Below are 15,426 nucleotides of genomic sequence, written 5' to 3' on the forward strand. Positions count from 1 at the left end.
TATACAGGAAAATGATACACAAAATGTGAAACATAGTTATATACAGGAAAATGATAAACAAAATGTGAAACAGACAGTTATATACAGGAAAATGATAAACAAAATGTGAAACAGACAGTTATATACAGGAAAATGATAAACAAAATGTGATACAGACATAGTTATATACAGGAAAATGATAAACAAAATGTGAAACAGACAGTTATATATAGGAAAATGATAAACAAAATGTGAAACAGACATAGTTATATATAGGAAAATGATAAACAAAATGTGAAACAGACATAGTTATATATAGGAAAATGATAAACAAAATGTGAAACAGACAGTTATATATAGGAAAATGATACACAAAATGTGAAACAGGCAGTTATATATAGGAAAATGATAAACAAAATGTGAAACAGACAGTTATATATAGGAAAATGATAAACAAAATGTGAAACAGACAGTTATATACAGGAAAATGATAAACAAAATGTGAAACAGACAGTTATATATAGGAAAATGATAAACAAAATGTGAAACAGACATAGTTATATACAGGAAAATGATAAACAAAATGTGAAACAGACAGTTATATATAGGAAAATGATAAAGAAAATGTGAAACAGACATAGTTATATATAGGAAAATGATAAACAAAATGTGAAACAGACAGTTATATATAGGAAAATGATAAAGAAAATGTGAAACAGACATAGTTATATACAGGAAAATGATAAACAAAATGTGAAACAGACAGTTATATATCGGAAAATGATAAACAAAATGTGAAACAGACAGTTATATATAGGAAAATGATAAACAAAATGTGAAACAGACAGTTATATATAGGAAAATGATACACAAAATGTGAAACAGACAGTTATATATGGGAAAATGATAAACAAAATGTGAAACAGACATAGTTATATACAGGAAAATGATACACAAAATGTGAAACATAGTTATATACAGGAAAATGATAAACAAAATGTGAAACAGACAGTTATATACAGGAAAATGATAAACAAAATGTGAAACAGATAGTTATATACAGGAAAATGATAAACAAAATGTGAAACAGACATAGTTATATACAGGAAAATGATAAACAAAATGTGAAACAGACATAGTTATATATAGGAAAATGATAAACAAAATGTGAAACAGACATAGTTATATACAGGAAAATGATAAACAAAATGTGAAACAGACAGTTATATATAGGAAAATGATAAACAAAATGTGAAACAGACATAGTTATATATAGGAAAATGATAAACAAAATGTGAAACAGACATAGTTATATACAGGAAAATGATAAACAAAATGTGAAACAGACATAGTTATATACAGGAAAATGATAAACAAAATGTGAAACAGACATAGTTATATATAGGAAAATGATAAACAAAATGTGAAACAGACATAGTTATATATAGGAAAATGATAAACAAAATGTGAAACAGACAGTTATATACAGGAAAATGATAAACAAAATGTGAAACAGACATAGTTATATATAGGAAAATGATAAACAAAATGTGAAACAGACATAGTTATATACAGGAAAATGATACACAAAATGTGAAACATAGTTATATACAGGAAAATGATAAACAAAATGTGAAACAGACAGTTATATATAGGAAAATGATAAACAAAATGTGAAACAGACAGTTATATACAGGAAAATGATAAACAAAATGTGAAACAGACAGTTATATACAGGAAAATGATAAACAAAATGTGATACAGACATAGTTATATACAGGAAAATGATAAACAAAATGTGAAACAGACAGTTATATATAGGAAAATGATAAACAAAATGTGAAACAGACATAGTTATATATAGGAAAATGATAAACAAAATGTGAAACAGACATAGTTATATATAGGAAAATGATAAACAAAATGTGAAACATAGTTATATATAGGAAAATGATAAACAAAATGTGAAACAGACATAGTTATATATAGGAAAATGATAAACAAAATGTGAAACAGACATAGTTATATACAGGAAAATGATACACAAAATGTGAAACATAGTTATATACAGGAAAATGATAAACAAAATGTGAAACAGACAGTTATATACAGGAAAATGATAAACAAAATGTGAAACAGACAGTTATATACAGGAAAATGATAAACAAAATGTGATACAGACATAGTTATATACAGGAAAATGATAAACAAAATGTGAAACAGACAGTTATATATAGGAAAATGATAAACAAAATGTGAAACAGACAGTTATATATAGGAAAATGATAAACAAAATGTGAAACAGACAGTTATATATAGGAAAATGATACACAAAATGTGAAACAGACAGTTATATATGGGAAAATGATAAACAAAATGTGAAACAGACATAGTTATATACAGGAAAATGATACACAAAATGTGAAACATAGTTATATACAGGAAAATGATAAACAAAATGTGAAACAGACAGTTATATACAGGAAAATGATAAACAAAATGTGAAACAGATAGTTATATACAGGAAAATGATAAACAAAATGTGAAACAGACATAGTTATATACAGGAAAATGATAAACAAAATGTGAAACAGACATAGTTATATATAGGAAAATGATAAACAAAATGTGAAACAGACATAGTTATATACAGGAAAATGATAAACAAAATGTGAAACAGACAGTTATATATAGGAAAATGATAAACAAAATGTGAAACAGACATAGTTATATATAGGAAAATGATAAACAAAATGTGAAACAGACATAGTTATATACAGGAAATTGATAAACAAAATGTGAAACAGACATAGTTATATACAGGAAAATGATAAACAAAATGTGAAACAGACAGTTATATATAGGAAAATGATAAAAAAATGTGAAACAGACATAGTTATATACAGGAAAATGATAAACAAAATGTGAAACAGACAGTTATATATAGGAAAATGATAAACAAAATGTGAAACAGACAGTTATATATAGGAAAATGATAAACAAAATGTGAAACAGACAGTTATATACAGGAAAATGATAAACAAAATGTGAAACAGACATAGTTATATACAGGAAAATGATAAACAAAATGTGAAACAGACAGTTATATACAGGAAAATGATAAACAAAATGTGAAACAGACAGTTATATACAGGAAAATGATAAACAAAATGTGAAACAGACAGTTATATATAGGAAAATGATAAACAAAATGTGAAACAGACATAGTTATATACAGGAAAATGATAAACAAAATGTGAAACAGACATAGTTATATACAGGAAAATGATAAAAAAATGTGAAACAGACAGTTATATACAGGAAAATGATAAACAAAATGTGAAACAGACATAGTTATATATAGGAAAATGATAAACAAAATGTGAAACAGACAGTTATATACAGGAAAATGATAAACAAAATGTGAAACAGACATAGTTATATACAGGAAAATGATAAACAAAATGTGAAACAGACAGTTATATACAGGAAAATGATAAACAAAATGTGAAACAGACATAGTTATATATAGGAAAATGATAAACAAAATGTGAAACAGACAGTTATATATAGGAAAATGATAAACAAAATGTGAAACATAGTTATATATAGGAAAATGATAAACAAAATGTGAAACAGACATAGTTATATATAGGAAAATGATAAACAAAATGTGAAACAGACATAGTTATATATAGGAAAATGATAAACAAAATGTGAAACAGACAGTTATATACAGGAAAATGATAAACAAAATGTGAAACAGACATAGTTATATACAGGAAAATGATAAACAAAATGTGAAACAGACATAGTTATATACAGGAAAATGATAAACAAAATGTGAAACAGACAGTTATATATAGGAAAATGATAAACAAAATGTGCAACAGACAGTTATATATAGGAAAATGATAAACAAAATGTGAAACATAGTTATATATAGGAAAATGATAAACAAAATGTGAAACAGACATAGTTATATATAGGAAAATGATAAACAAAATGTGAAACAGACATAGTTATATACAGGAAAATGATACACAAAATGTGAAACATAGTTATATACAGGAAAATGATAAACAAAATGTGAAACAGACAGTTATATACAGGAAAATGATAAACAAAATGTGAAACAGACAGTTATATACAGGAAAATGATAAACAAAATGTGAAACAGATAGTTATATACAGGAAAATGATAAACAAAATGTGAAACAGACAGTTATATATAGGAAAATGATAAACAAAATGTGAAACAGACATAGTTATATATAGGAAAATGATAAACAAAATGTGAAACAGACATAGTTATATATAGGAAAATGATAAACAAAATGTGAAACAGACATAGTTATATATAGGAAAATGATACACAAAATGTGAAACAGGCAGTTATATATAGGAAAATGATAAACAAAATGTGAAACAGACAGTTATATATAGGAGAAAATGATAAACAAAATGTGAAACAGACAGTTATATATAGGAAAATGATAAACAAAATGTGAAACAGACAGTTATATACAGGAAAATGATAAACAAAATGTGAAACAGACAGTTATATATAGGAAAATGATAAACAAAATGTGAAACAGACATAGTTATATATAGGAAAATGATACACAAAATGTGAAACAGGCAGTTATATATAGGAAAATGATAAACAAAATGTGAAACAGACAGTTATATATAGGAAAATGATAAACAAAATGTGAAACAGACAGTTATATATAGGAAAATGATAACAAAAAATGTGAAACGAACAGTTATATATAGGAAAATGATACACAAAATGTGAAACAGGCAGTTATATATAGGAAAATGATAAACAAAATGTGAAACAGACAGTTATATATAGGAAAATGATAAACAAAATGTGAAACAGACAGTTATATATAGGAAAATGATAAACAAAATGTGAAACAGACAGTTATATATAGGAAAATGATAAACAAAATGTGAAACAGACAGTTATATACAGGAAAATGATAAACAAAATGTGATACAGACATAGTTATATATAGGAAAATGATAAACAAAATGTGAAACAGACATAGTGATATATAGGAAAATGATAAACAAAATGTGATACAGACATAGTTATATATAGGAAAATGATAAACAAAATGTGATACAGACATAGTTATATATAGGAAAATGATAAACAAAATGTGAAACAGACATAGTTATATACAGGAAAATGATAAACAAAATGTGAAACAGACATAGTTATATACAGGAAAATGATAAACAAAATGTGAAACAGACAGTTATATATAGGAAAATGATAAAGAAAATGTGAAACAGACATAGTTATATATAGGAAAATGATAAACAAAATGTGAAACAGACATAGTTATATATAGGAAAATGATAAAGAAAATGTGAAACAGACATAGTTATATACAGGAAAATGATAAACAAAATGTGAAACAGACAGTTATATATAGGAAAATGATAAACAAAATGTGAAACAGACAGTTATATATAGGAAAATGATAAACAAAATGTGAAACAGACAGTTATATATAGGAAAATGATACACAAAATGTGAAACAGACAGTTATATATGGGAAAATGATAAACAAAATGTGATACAGACATAGTTATATATAGGAAAATGATAAACAAAATGTGAAACAGACAGTTATATATAGGAAAATGATAAACAAAATGTGAAACAGACATAGTTATATACAGGAAAATGATACACAAAATGTGAAACAGACATAGTTATATACAGGAAAATGATAAACAAAATGTGAAACAGACAGTTATATACAGGAAAATGATAAACAAAATGTGAAACAGACAGTTATATACAGGAAAATGATAAACAAAATGTGAAACAGACAGTTATATACAGGAAAATGATAAACAAAATGTGAAACAGATAGTTATATACAGGAAAATGATAAACAAAATGTGAAACAGACATAGTTATATATAGGAAAATGATAAACAAAATGTGAAACAGACATAGTTATATATAGGAAAATGATAAACAAAATGTGAAACAGACAGTTATATACAGGAAAATGATAAACAAAATGTGAAACAGACAGTTATATATAGGAAAATGATAAACAAAATGTGAAACAGACAGTTATATATAGGAAAATGATAAACAAAATGTGAAACAGACAGTTATATATAGGAAAATGATAAACAAAATGTGATACAGACATAGTTATATACAGGAAAATGATAAACAAAATGTGAAACAGACAGTTATATATAGGAAAATGATAAACAAAATGTGAAACAGACAGTTATATATAGGAAAATGATAAACAAAATGTGAAACAGACAGTTATATATAGGAAAATGATACACAAAATGTGAAACAGACAGTTATATATGGGAAAATGATAAACAAAATGTGATACAGACATAGTTATATATAGGAAAATGATAAACAAAATGTGAAACAGACAGTTATATATAGGAAAATGATAAACAAAATGTGAAACAGACATAGTTATATATAGGAAAATGATAAACAAAATGTGAAACAGACAGTTATATATAGGAAAATGATAAACAAAATGTGAAACAGACAGTTATATATAGGAAAATGATAAACAAAATGTGAAACAGACATAGTTATATACAGGAAAATGATAAACAAAATGTGAAACAGACAGTTATATACAGGAAAATGATAAACAAAATGTGAAACAGACATAGTTATATATAGGAAAATGATAAACAAAATGTGAAACAGACAGTTATATATAATCAGTGGTACAAAAACATATAAAAAGGCAAATATGCTAGTTGAGAACTTACCAGACTTCTTCTGTGATGTACATACTAACATTACTGCTTCAATGCGAACGCTTTCATCAATATGGGCTAGTGACTTCAGAACAAGATCTTGTGACTGAAATATCAGATTTTCAGTGTGTGTTTATTGCTTCATAATGTACACAAGCTTTCTAGTTCCAGTTATTTGATGTTTATACAGACATCCATTTATTTTATAATAGAAATAAGTTGTCTTATTATGAGGTAGCATCCATGTCACAAAATTAAATAATCAATAACTGTGATGTATAGACACATTACTGTATGGTTAATGTACAGCAAAGCATAACTAAAATAAATTATATTTGTCATGAGATATATACACTTGTATTATTTAACACTACCTTTTTCACTCACATCCTAAGGATTTTTCAGTAACAATGTGAATGTGTAACAGTATTTCAATCACACTAAGTCCACCACATTCAATGCCAAAAATGTAGGGATACCGTATGACAAACAAACCAGCAATAAGAATACTATTTATACAAGCCAGTCACTATAAACATAAAGTCTATTTGTAATAGTTTATGATAAATATAAATAAGTCAGTTATTATTTGAAACAATTTTCTGGTTTAGTCCAAAGGTCATTGATCAAACATGACAATAAATGGATCATTTCACTACATTATAAAGTAACTAGACTAGTAAACAACCCTATTAATAAACTCAGTTAAAAGAAACACATACACAGAAACAAAACAACAGTGTGCCATGAAAAACACCAGTTACTGTTAACACAATATTTTAACTGCTATATTTCCTGTTTAAGTTCTACACACAAGTTTTTAACATACATATTCAAATTTATACATAAATAATTGTATAATCAAGGTAATGTACGTGTAATCATAAGATTTTCCTCTACACAAACAAACTGAAAGATTTATTCATAAATAACTGTTTAAAATCCAATTATTCTTTTCAGATATCATGAGTGAACTCTGGATAGAGATGAATGGCTTCCTACTTTCTAAAAATGATTTTCCTTCATATTAAAATCACAAACTTTTTGTGACAGTGTTATTAACTGTCAGTGCTTTCCAACCATGGTTCCGTAAGATACTGGAGTCCCACAGAATACAAGAGTTCCACTCATTCGCTGTATAAATACATTCTCATTGCATAATTGTACTCCAACTACATCATATATCTTTATTAGTAAATCAAGTTTCATAATGACACAACACAACAAATCACTGTTTTAAATTGGTGAGCAAGACTAGGCACAAACAGTTGCATTTATTATTTGTGTGTGCACGTGGCCAAGTAATTGTTTTGAGAACTTTTCCATGTGTGGGTATATAGATGCATTAAACACAAGTATTCTGTCTGCAATTACTGCAGTAATATTTTATGTAATAAATCCTGTTTTGTAATACAAATTTTATGTCAGAAAAGTTCCATGGATTTAAAACAGTTGAAAAAAAACACTGAATCGTGTGAATAAAAATAGATTAGCAAACCTTTAAAAAAAATGTAACGAACCCACTCAGGTATTATTCAGAAGAAAGCACTGGGGATCTAACGTGTAATTAGAAACATTATTATACAAGCGTAAAGGAAAACTCATGCTAAAAGTTTGTAAATGAAGTGAGAAAAATGTACGTGTGAGTTTCTCTCCACTGATATAAACATTAACTACTTTAAGAACATTAGAACTTTGAATTTAATATGTACTGTTTGTTTCCAAGCAGCATTTTATAAAACTAACTTACAATATCATTAAATGAACAAACTCCACTCTGTCTTGCAATTCGAGCAAGGGTAACTTCAGCATACAAACTCTGGCCTTTCACTCTTTCCTTCAGTAAACTGTACGATGCAGGTAGGACTTTCAGAGTCCATGGCAACAAGTGATTGACAACACCTTGTTGTTTAACCCTAAAAAATATATTGGTAGTATCTGCTTCTTAGGTTTCACACAAAAACTGCACAAATCTTGAAGTGGGTATTTCAGTGAAATGTAAAAACATTTTTGATTCATTTATATTAATTATTGTGAAAACTAGTAATAAACTTGACACAACTCCACTTAGTTTGACATGTAGTTATAAGGCAGTCTAATGCTACACTATATCTTTTAATAGTCATAAATAACAGTTTACTTCTTTCAACTTAATATAAAAACTATCAAAACAAAATAAAACTTAAATACAAAGTAAATTTCATTTCTGTAACTCCTACATCTACTAAATTTTCTTTAACATGCACATATATTTAACTCAATGTTTACAATATCCACTTTACCTACAGCTTCCCATTAGGTTTGTTAAAATCTCTGGCAACCACCATCTTGCCCACTGACATAAAGCTTCACCTTCAACCCTGGAAATCAGTGGATTCATCAATCAATATCCAAAAAAAACACATAATTATTAATTGATGTGAGAAATACTCAACACCAACATACAAATATGAAATGAAAATAATCAGTAATTTCTTAAAATCTATTTTAAAAATTATTTTCACTCTATGGGTAAGTTTACAAAACACATTATTTATAGAGTTTATACAGTAAAATTTGATTTATGAATCTTTTTCAAAAATAAATGTAGCAGTGTTCTTATAAGGATTCTTTACAGGAGGAAGCTACTCAAGAGAGTTTTGACAGCAACATTGTTGTGTGTCTAAATATATATACACTGAAACCTTATTAGCCTCACATATTTGTAATGAAGTGTTTCTTTACAATTGTCAATGATTGTACAAATTTCATAAGAGTGACACACGTTATTATCTTCACATAAATCATTGTTTTGTTCAAAACAGTAACTGTGTTATAGAATGTAAAAGACACAATATCAACAACTGTTTTGAGGTACTAACAAACATTACATATTAACGATGCTGAAATGTCTATACATTTTTGTTTGGATTAACATGACTAGACCTGAATCTGGTATAGATCACTCTGATGGCACAACGTACTTGTTACATCTTATATTTACACTGCTGCTGTTAAACTCTTTCAGACAAGTGTCATAACCAGTACCCATTGTGACTGAAGCTGTTCTGAAACACTGTTGTAGAATGGAACTCACTGTCAGTGCAGGTGACTTTAGGACAGTAATTATCACCTTGTTTTCTGGTGTGATTGACCTATACTTTCATGTAAGGCTTTACAATCAGAAACACTTATTTGTTATGTGAAACAGCTGTTCAGATTCACAATGAAAGTAGAGGGGTACTGTGTAGAGAACATACCACTACAATGCATTGGTGATCACATTCAACCTTCAAAAAATACACAAATGTATCTCTCATGTCCATCATTATCAATGGACACAGTCCATTTGTGGCACAGCAATGAAAAATAATATTCTACACAAGTTCATCAAAATCCAATCATTTATGATTGAGTTATAGAGAAAAATAGTACCCTCCAATAACTAATCACTTCTAACTTGAGCCACAGATCAAACATACAGCAACTTTCATCCAAATCCATTCAGGTGTTTCCATGAAATCTTACTGACAGACACACAAACAGATGACTATCCTTGTTTGATCTTCAGTGGTGAAGATAAATATACAAGTTAGTGACGAAGATTGTGAAGACTTATCTACATAAATCAATCACTGGACTGTTGAACTCCTGATTAATGTGAGTTTACTGTACACACAAACTAAATCATGATTATTTACACTGATATTCCTGATTAATGTGGGTTTACTGTACACACAAACTAAATCATGATTATTTACACCGATATTCCTGATTAATGTGGGTTTACTGTACACACAAACTAAATCATGATTATTTACACCGATATTCCTGATTAATGTGGGTTTACTGTACACACAAACTAAATCATGATTATTTTACACCGATATTCCTGATTAATGTGGAGTTTACTGTACACACAAACTAAATCATGATTATTTACACCGATATTCCTGATTAATGTGGGTTTACTGTACACACAAACTAAATCATGATTATTTACACCGATATTCCTGATTAATGTGGGTTTACTGTACACACAAACTAAATCATGATTATTTACACCGATATTCCTGATTAATGTGGGTTTACTGTACACACAAACTAAATCATGATTATTTACACCGATATTCCTGATTAATGTGAGTTTACTGTACACACAAACTAAATCATGATTATTTACACCGATATTCCTGATTAATGTGGGTTTACTGTACACACAAACTAAATCATGATTATTTACACCGATATTCCTGATTAATGTGGGTTTACTGTACACACAAACTAAATCATGATTATTTACACCGATATTCCTGATTAATGTGAGTTTACTGTACACACAAACTAAATCATGATTATTTACACCGATATTCCTGATTAATGTGGGTTTACTGTACACACAAACTAAATCATGATTATTTACACCGATATTCCTGATTAATGTGGGTTTACTGTACACACAAACTAAATCATGATTATTTACACCGATATTCCTGATTAATGTGGGTTTACTGTACACACAAACTAAATCATGATTATTTACACCGATATTCCTGATTAATGTGAGTTTACTGTACACACAAACTAAATCATGATTATTTACACCGATATTCCTGATTAATGTGGGTTTACTGTACACACAAACTAAATCATGATTATTTACACCGATATTCCTGATTAATGTGGGTTTACTGTACACACAAACTAAATCATGATTATTTACACCGATATTCCTGATTAATGTGGGTTTACTGTACACACAAACTAAATCATGATTATTTACACCGATATTCCTGATTAATGTGGGTTTACTGTACACACAAACTAAATCATGATTATTTACACCGATATTCCGGATTAATGTGAGGTTACTGTACACACAAACTAAATCATGATTATTTACACCGATATTCCTGATTAATGTGGGTTCACTGTACACACAAACTAAATCATGATTATTTACACCGATATTCCTGATTAATGTGGGTTTACTGTACACACAAACTAAATCATGATTATTTACAACGATATTCCTGATTAATGTGGGTTTACTGTACACACAAACTAAATCATGATTATTTACATCGATATTCCTGATTAATGTGGGTTCACTGTACACACAAACTAAATCATGATTATTTACACCAATATTCCATGTGCACAAGATGTTTTAAAATGTTTAAATTAATCTTATAACCACAGTAAATATTCTAATCAGATAGTACACATCCAGCAGTTTCATATGAATTTTGCATTGGATAAAATAACTGCTGAAAACCAGGAAATAACTTATAAATGATAAAACATGTATGACACACTATATACAAGATTGTAACAGTTAGCACCTCACACCTCATTCTATGCATGTATGATACACTATATACAAGATTGTAACAGTTAGCACCTCACACCTCATTCTGTACATGTATGATACACTATATACAAGATTGTAACAGTTAGCACCTCACACCTCATTCTATGCATGTATGACACACTATATACAAGATTGTAACAGTTAGCACCTCACACCTCATTTGATACATGTATGACACACTATATACAAGATGGTAACAGTTAGCACCTCACACCTCATTCTATACATGTATGACACACTATATACAAGATTGTAACAGTTAGCACCTCACCTCATTTGATACATGTATGACACACTATATACAAGATGGTAACAGTTAGCACCTCACACCTCATTTGATACATGTATGACACACTATATACAAGATGGTAACAGCACCTCACACCTCATTTGATACATGTATGATACACTATATACAAGATTGTAACAGTTAGCACCTCACACCTCATTCTATACATGTATGACTCACTATATACAAGATTGTAAGTTAGCACCTCACACCTCATTCTATACATGTATGATACACTACATACAAGATTGTAACAGTTAGTACCTCATACCTCATTCCACTGTATGACACACTATATACAAGATTGTAACAGTTAGTACCTCACACCTCATTTGATACATGTATGACACACTATATACAAGATTGTGACAGCTAGTACCTCACACCTCATTTGATACATGTATGACACACTATATACAAGATTGTAACAGTTAGTACCTTACACCTCATTCTATGCATGTCTGATACACTATATACAAGATGGTAACAGTTAGCACCTCACACCTCATTCTATGCATGTATGATACACTATATACAAGATTGTAACAGTTAGCACCTCACACCTCATATGATATATGTATGACACACTATATACAAGATGGTAACAGTTAGCACCTCACACCTCATTCTATGCATGTATGACACACTATATACAAGATTGTAACAGTTAGCACCTCACACCTCATTCTATACATGTATGACACACTATATACAAGATTGTAACAGTTAGCACCTCATACCTCATTCCATACATGTATGATACACTATATACAAGATTGTAACAGTTAGCACCTCACACCTCATTCTATGCATGTATGATACACTATATACAAGATTGTAACAGTTAGCACCTCACACCTCATTCTATACATGTATGACACACTATATACAAGATTGTAACAGCCAGTACCTCACACCTCATTCTATGCATGTATGATACACTATATACAAGATGGTAACAGTTAGCACCTCACACCTCATTCTATACATGTATGATACACTATATACAAGATTGTAACAGTTAGCACCTCACACCTCATTCTATACATGTATGATACACTATATACAAGATTGTAACAGTTAGCACCTCACACCTCATTCTATACATGTATGATACACTATATACAAGATGGTAACAGTTAGCACCTCACAGCTCATTCCATACATGTATGATACACTATATACAAGATTGTAACAGCTAGCACCTCACACCTCATTCCATACATGTATGATACACTATATACAAGATTGTAACAGTTAGTACCTCACACCTCATTTGATACATGTATGACACACTATATACAAGATTGTGACAGCTAGTACCTCACACCTCATTTGATACATGTATGATACACTATATACAAGATTGTAACATTTAGCACCTTACACCTCATTCTATACATGTATGATACACTATATACAAGATTGTAACATTTAGCACCTTACACCTCATTCTATACATGTATGATACACTATATACAAGATTGTGACAGCTAGTACCTCACACCTCATTCTATACATGTATGACACTATATACAAGATGGTAACATTTAGCACCTCACACCTCATTCTATACATGTATGATACACTATATACAAGATTGTAACAGCTAGTACCTCACACCTCATTCTATACATGTATGACACACTATATACAAGATTGTAAACAGCCTAAGTACCTCTCACCTCATTCTATGCTAGATTAACTTTAATGGCTAGTATTTTGCTGTAGCTCTCATCAGGTTGATTTTTAGTTTTGCTCCAAGTACACAACTTGCTCTGGTCAGAAATTAATATTAATAGTATACTAGGTTACCTTTAAAGAGATATTATTTCAATATACGTTATCATGGACTAGGCCAACTGTAATAGCTAATATTTTTGTACATCATTCTATGCGATGTCCAAATTAACCTCAATATAAGTATATACTAAATACATTACAGCATATGCTCCACAGTCTGCCTGTATATATCACATGATGAGGATACAAGATAGTTGGACACAAACTTCTTTATCACATATGATGGTAAGTCGAGATGTTTTTCAAAACCTAGAGGAAATTATGTAAATAAAGCTGGTTCCAGAATATGACCTCAAAATATTAACATTTTCAACAAACTGTTCTCTTTAAATGTTAGTTTCTTAATGCTAACAATTTGCACATTGAGAAGGTATTGATAGATTCCTACCCTTTCACATGTTGCTTTTCTTGGCTTATACTGTCCTCTATTTGCTTGCCACCAGCCTAGATGCTCTCACCTACCTTCACGTGAAGGTAACTGTTTTGTAGCATGCAAATGAACGCGATAGCATCCTTTCACTAATAGGGGTGCAACACAACTTCTAGCAACTTGTGTACACCTTAGCTAAACTTCATTTTTAAATTAAGTAAAAACAAGAAAAAATGAGAAATACACCAAAAGTGGGAAGAGTGAGAGAAGGTAAGAATTCATTGGAAATACATTTAAGTGCAGGAAAAATGTTATATTATACCTCCTCTCACATAATTAAAATACCACACTGACCTGGTATTGCATCATCCACAAATGCACCCTTCAGAAATAACTCAAAGGAAGCCCTTGGGATATATGAATAGCATATTTAAGACACACCCATGACAGATTGCTCCACTCTTTGAGTCATGTATACTCCTCACCAGTGAAACTGGTGTATCACAAGAAGAAATGCCATAAATTAAAAGATCCCTGATGTAGAGTGATTAGACTGCAATAGTCCATAAATGAGAGTTCGACCTCAAGCAATATAAACAGAATCTTGGTAGGAATATCTGGTCCTTGGAAGGAAGAGAATCCTCTACCATTCACCTTGGAGATGAGAACTGGAAAGAAATAAGATCTTCCACTCCAAAGGCCTGCATCATCATGTGTGCATGTTTAGCACAACCAACACAAGTATGTTCTGGAAACCAATATATGGACAAAAAGTTGGAAGACAGACAGCTAGATGGCAGTTCCACTCCATTCCTGAACCAGGTAGTATTGGAAATTAACTGTCCAGTC

General features: G+C 29.5%; 1 protein-coding gene across 1 annotated transcript in view; it reads right to left on the reverse strand.

Moving 5' to 3' along the window:
• The window catches only part of LOC143226813 (tRNA (32-2'-O)-methyltransferase regulator THADA-like), a 70,675-nt gene extending 56,269 nt beyond the window's left edge, over positions 1 to 14,406 (reverse strand). The window contains exons 1-4 of the mRNA XM_076458252.1: positions 14,348 to 14,406; positions 9,045 to 9,122; positions 8,513 to 8,678; positions 6,775 to 6,868 (exon numbers count right to left, since the gene is read on the reverse strand). Coding sequence (XP_076314367.1) covers positions 6,775 to 6,868; positions 8,513 to 8,678; positions 9,045 to 9,122; positions 14,348 to 14,352 — 343 coding nt within the window. The 5' untranslated portion in view covers positions 14,353 to 14,406. The remainder of the gene's footprint in view (positions 1 to 6,774; positions 6,869 to 8,512; positions 8,679 to 9,044; positions 9,123 to 14,347) is intronic.
• Positions 14,407 to 15,426: the final 1,020 nt, after the last annotated feature.

The sequence above is a fragment of the Tachypleus tridentatus genome, chromosome 9, assembly GCF_004210375.1.
Source record: "Tachypleus tridentatus isolate NWPU-2018 chromosome 9, ASM421037v1, whole genome shotgun sequence".
NCBI classification, from domain to species: domain Eukaryota; kingdom Metazoa; phylum Arthropoda; class Merostomata; order Xiphosura; family Limulidae; genus Tachypleus; species Tachypleus tridentatus.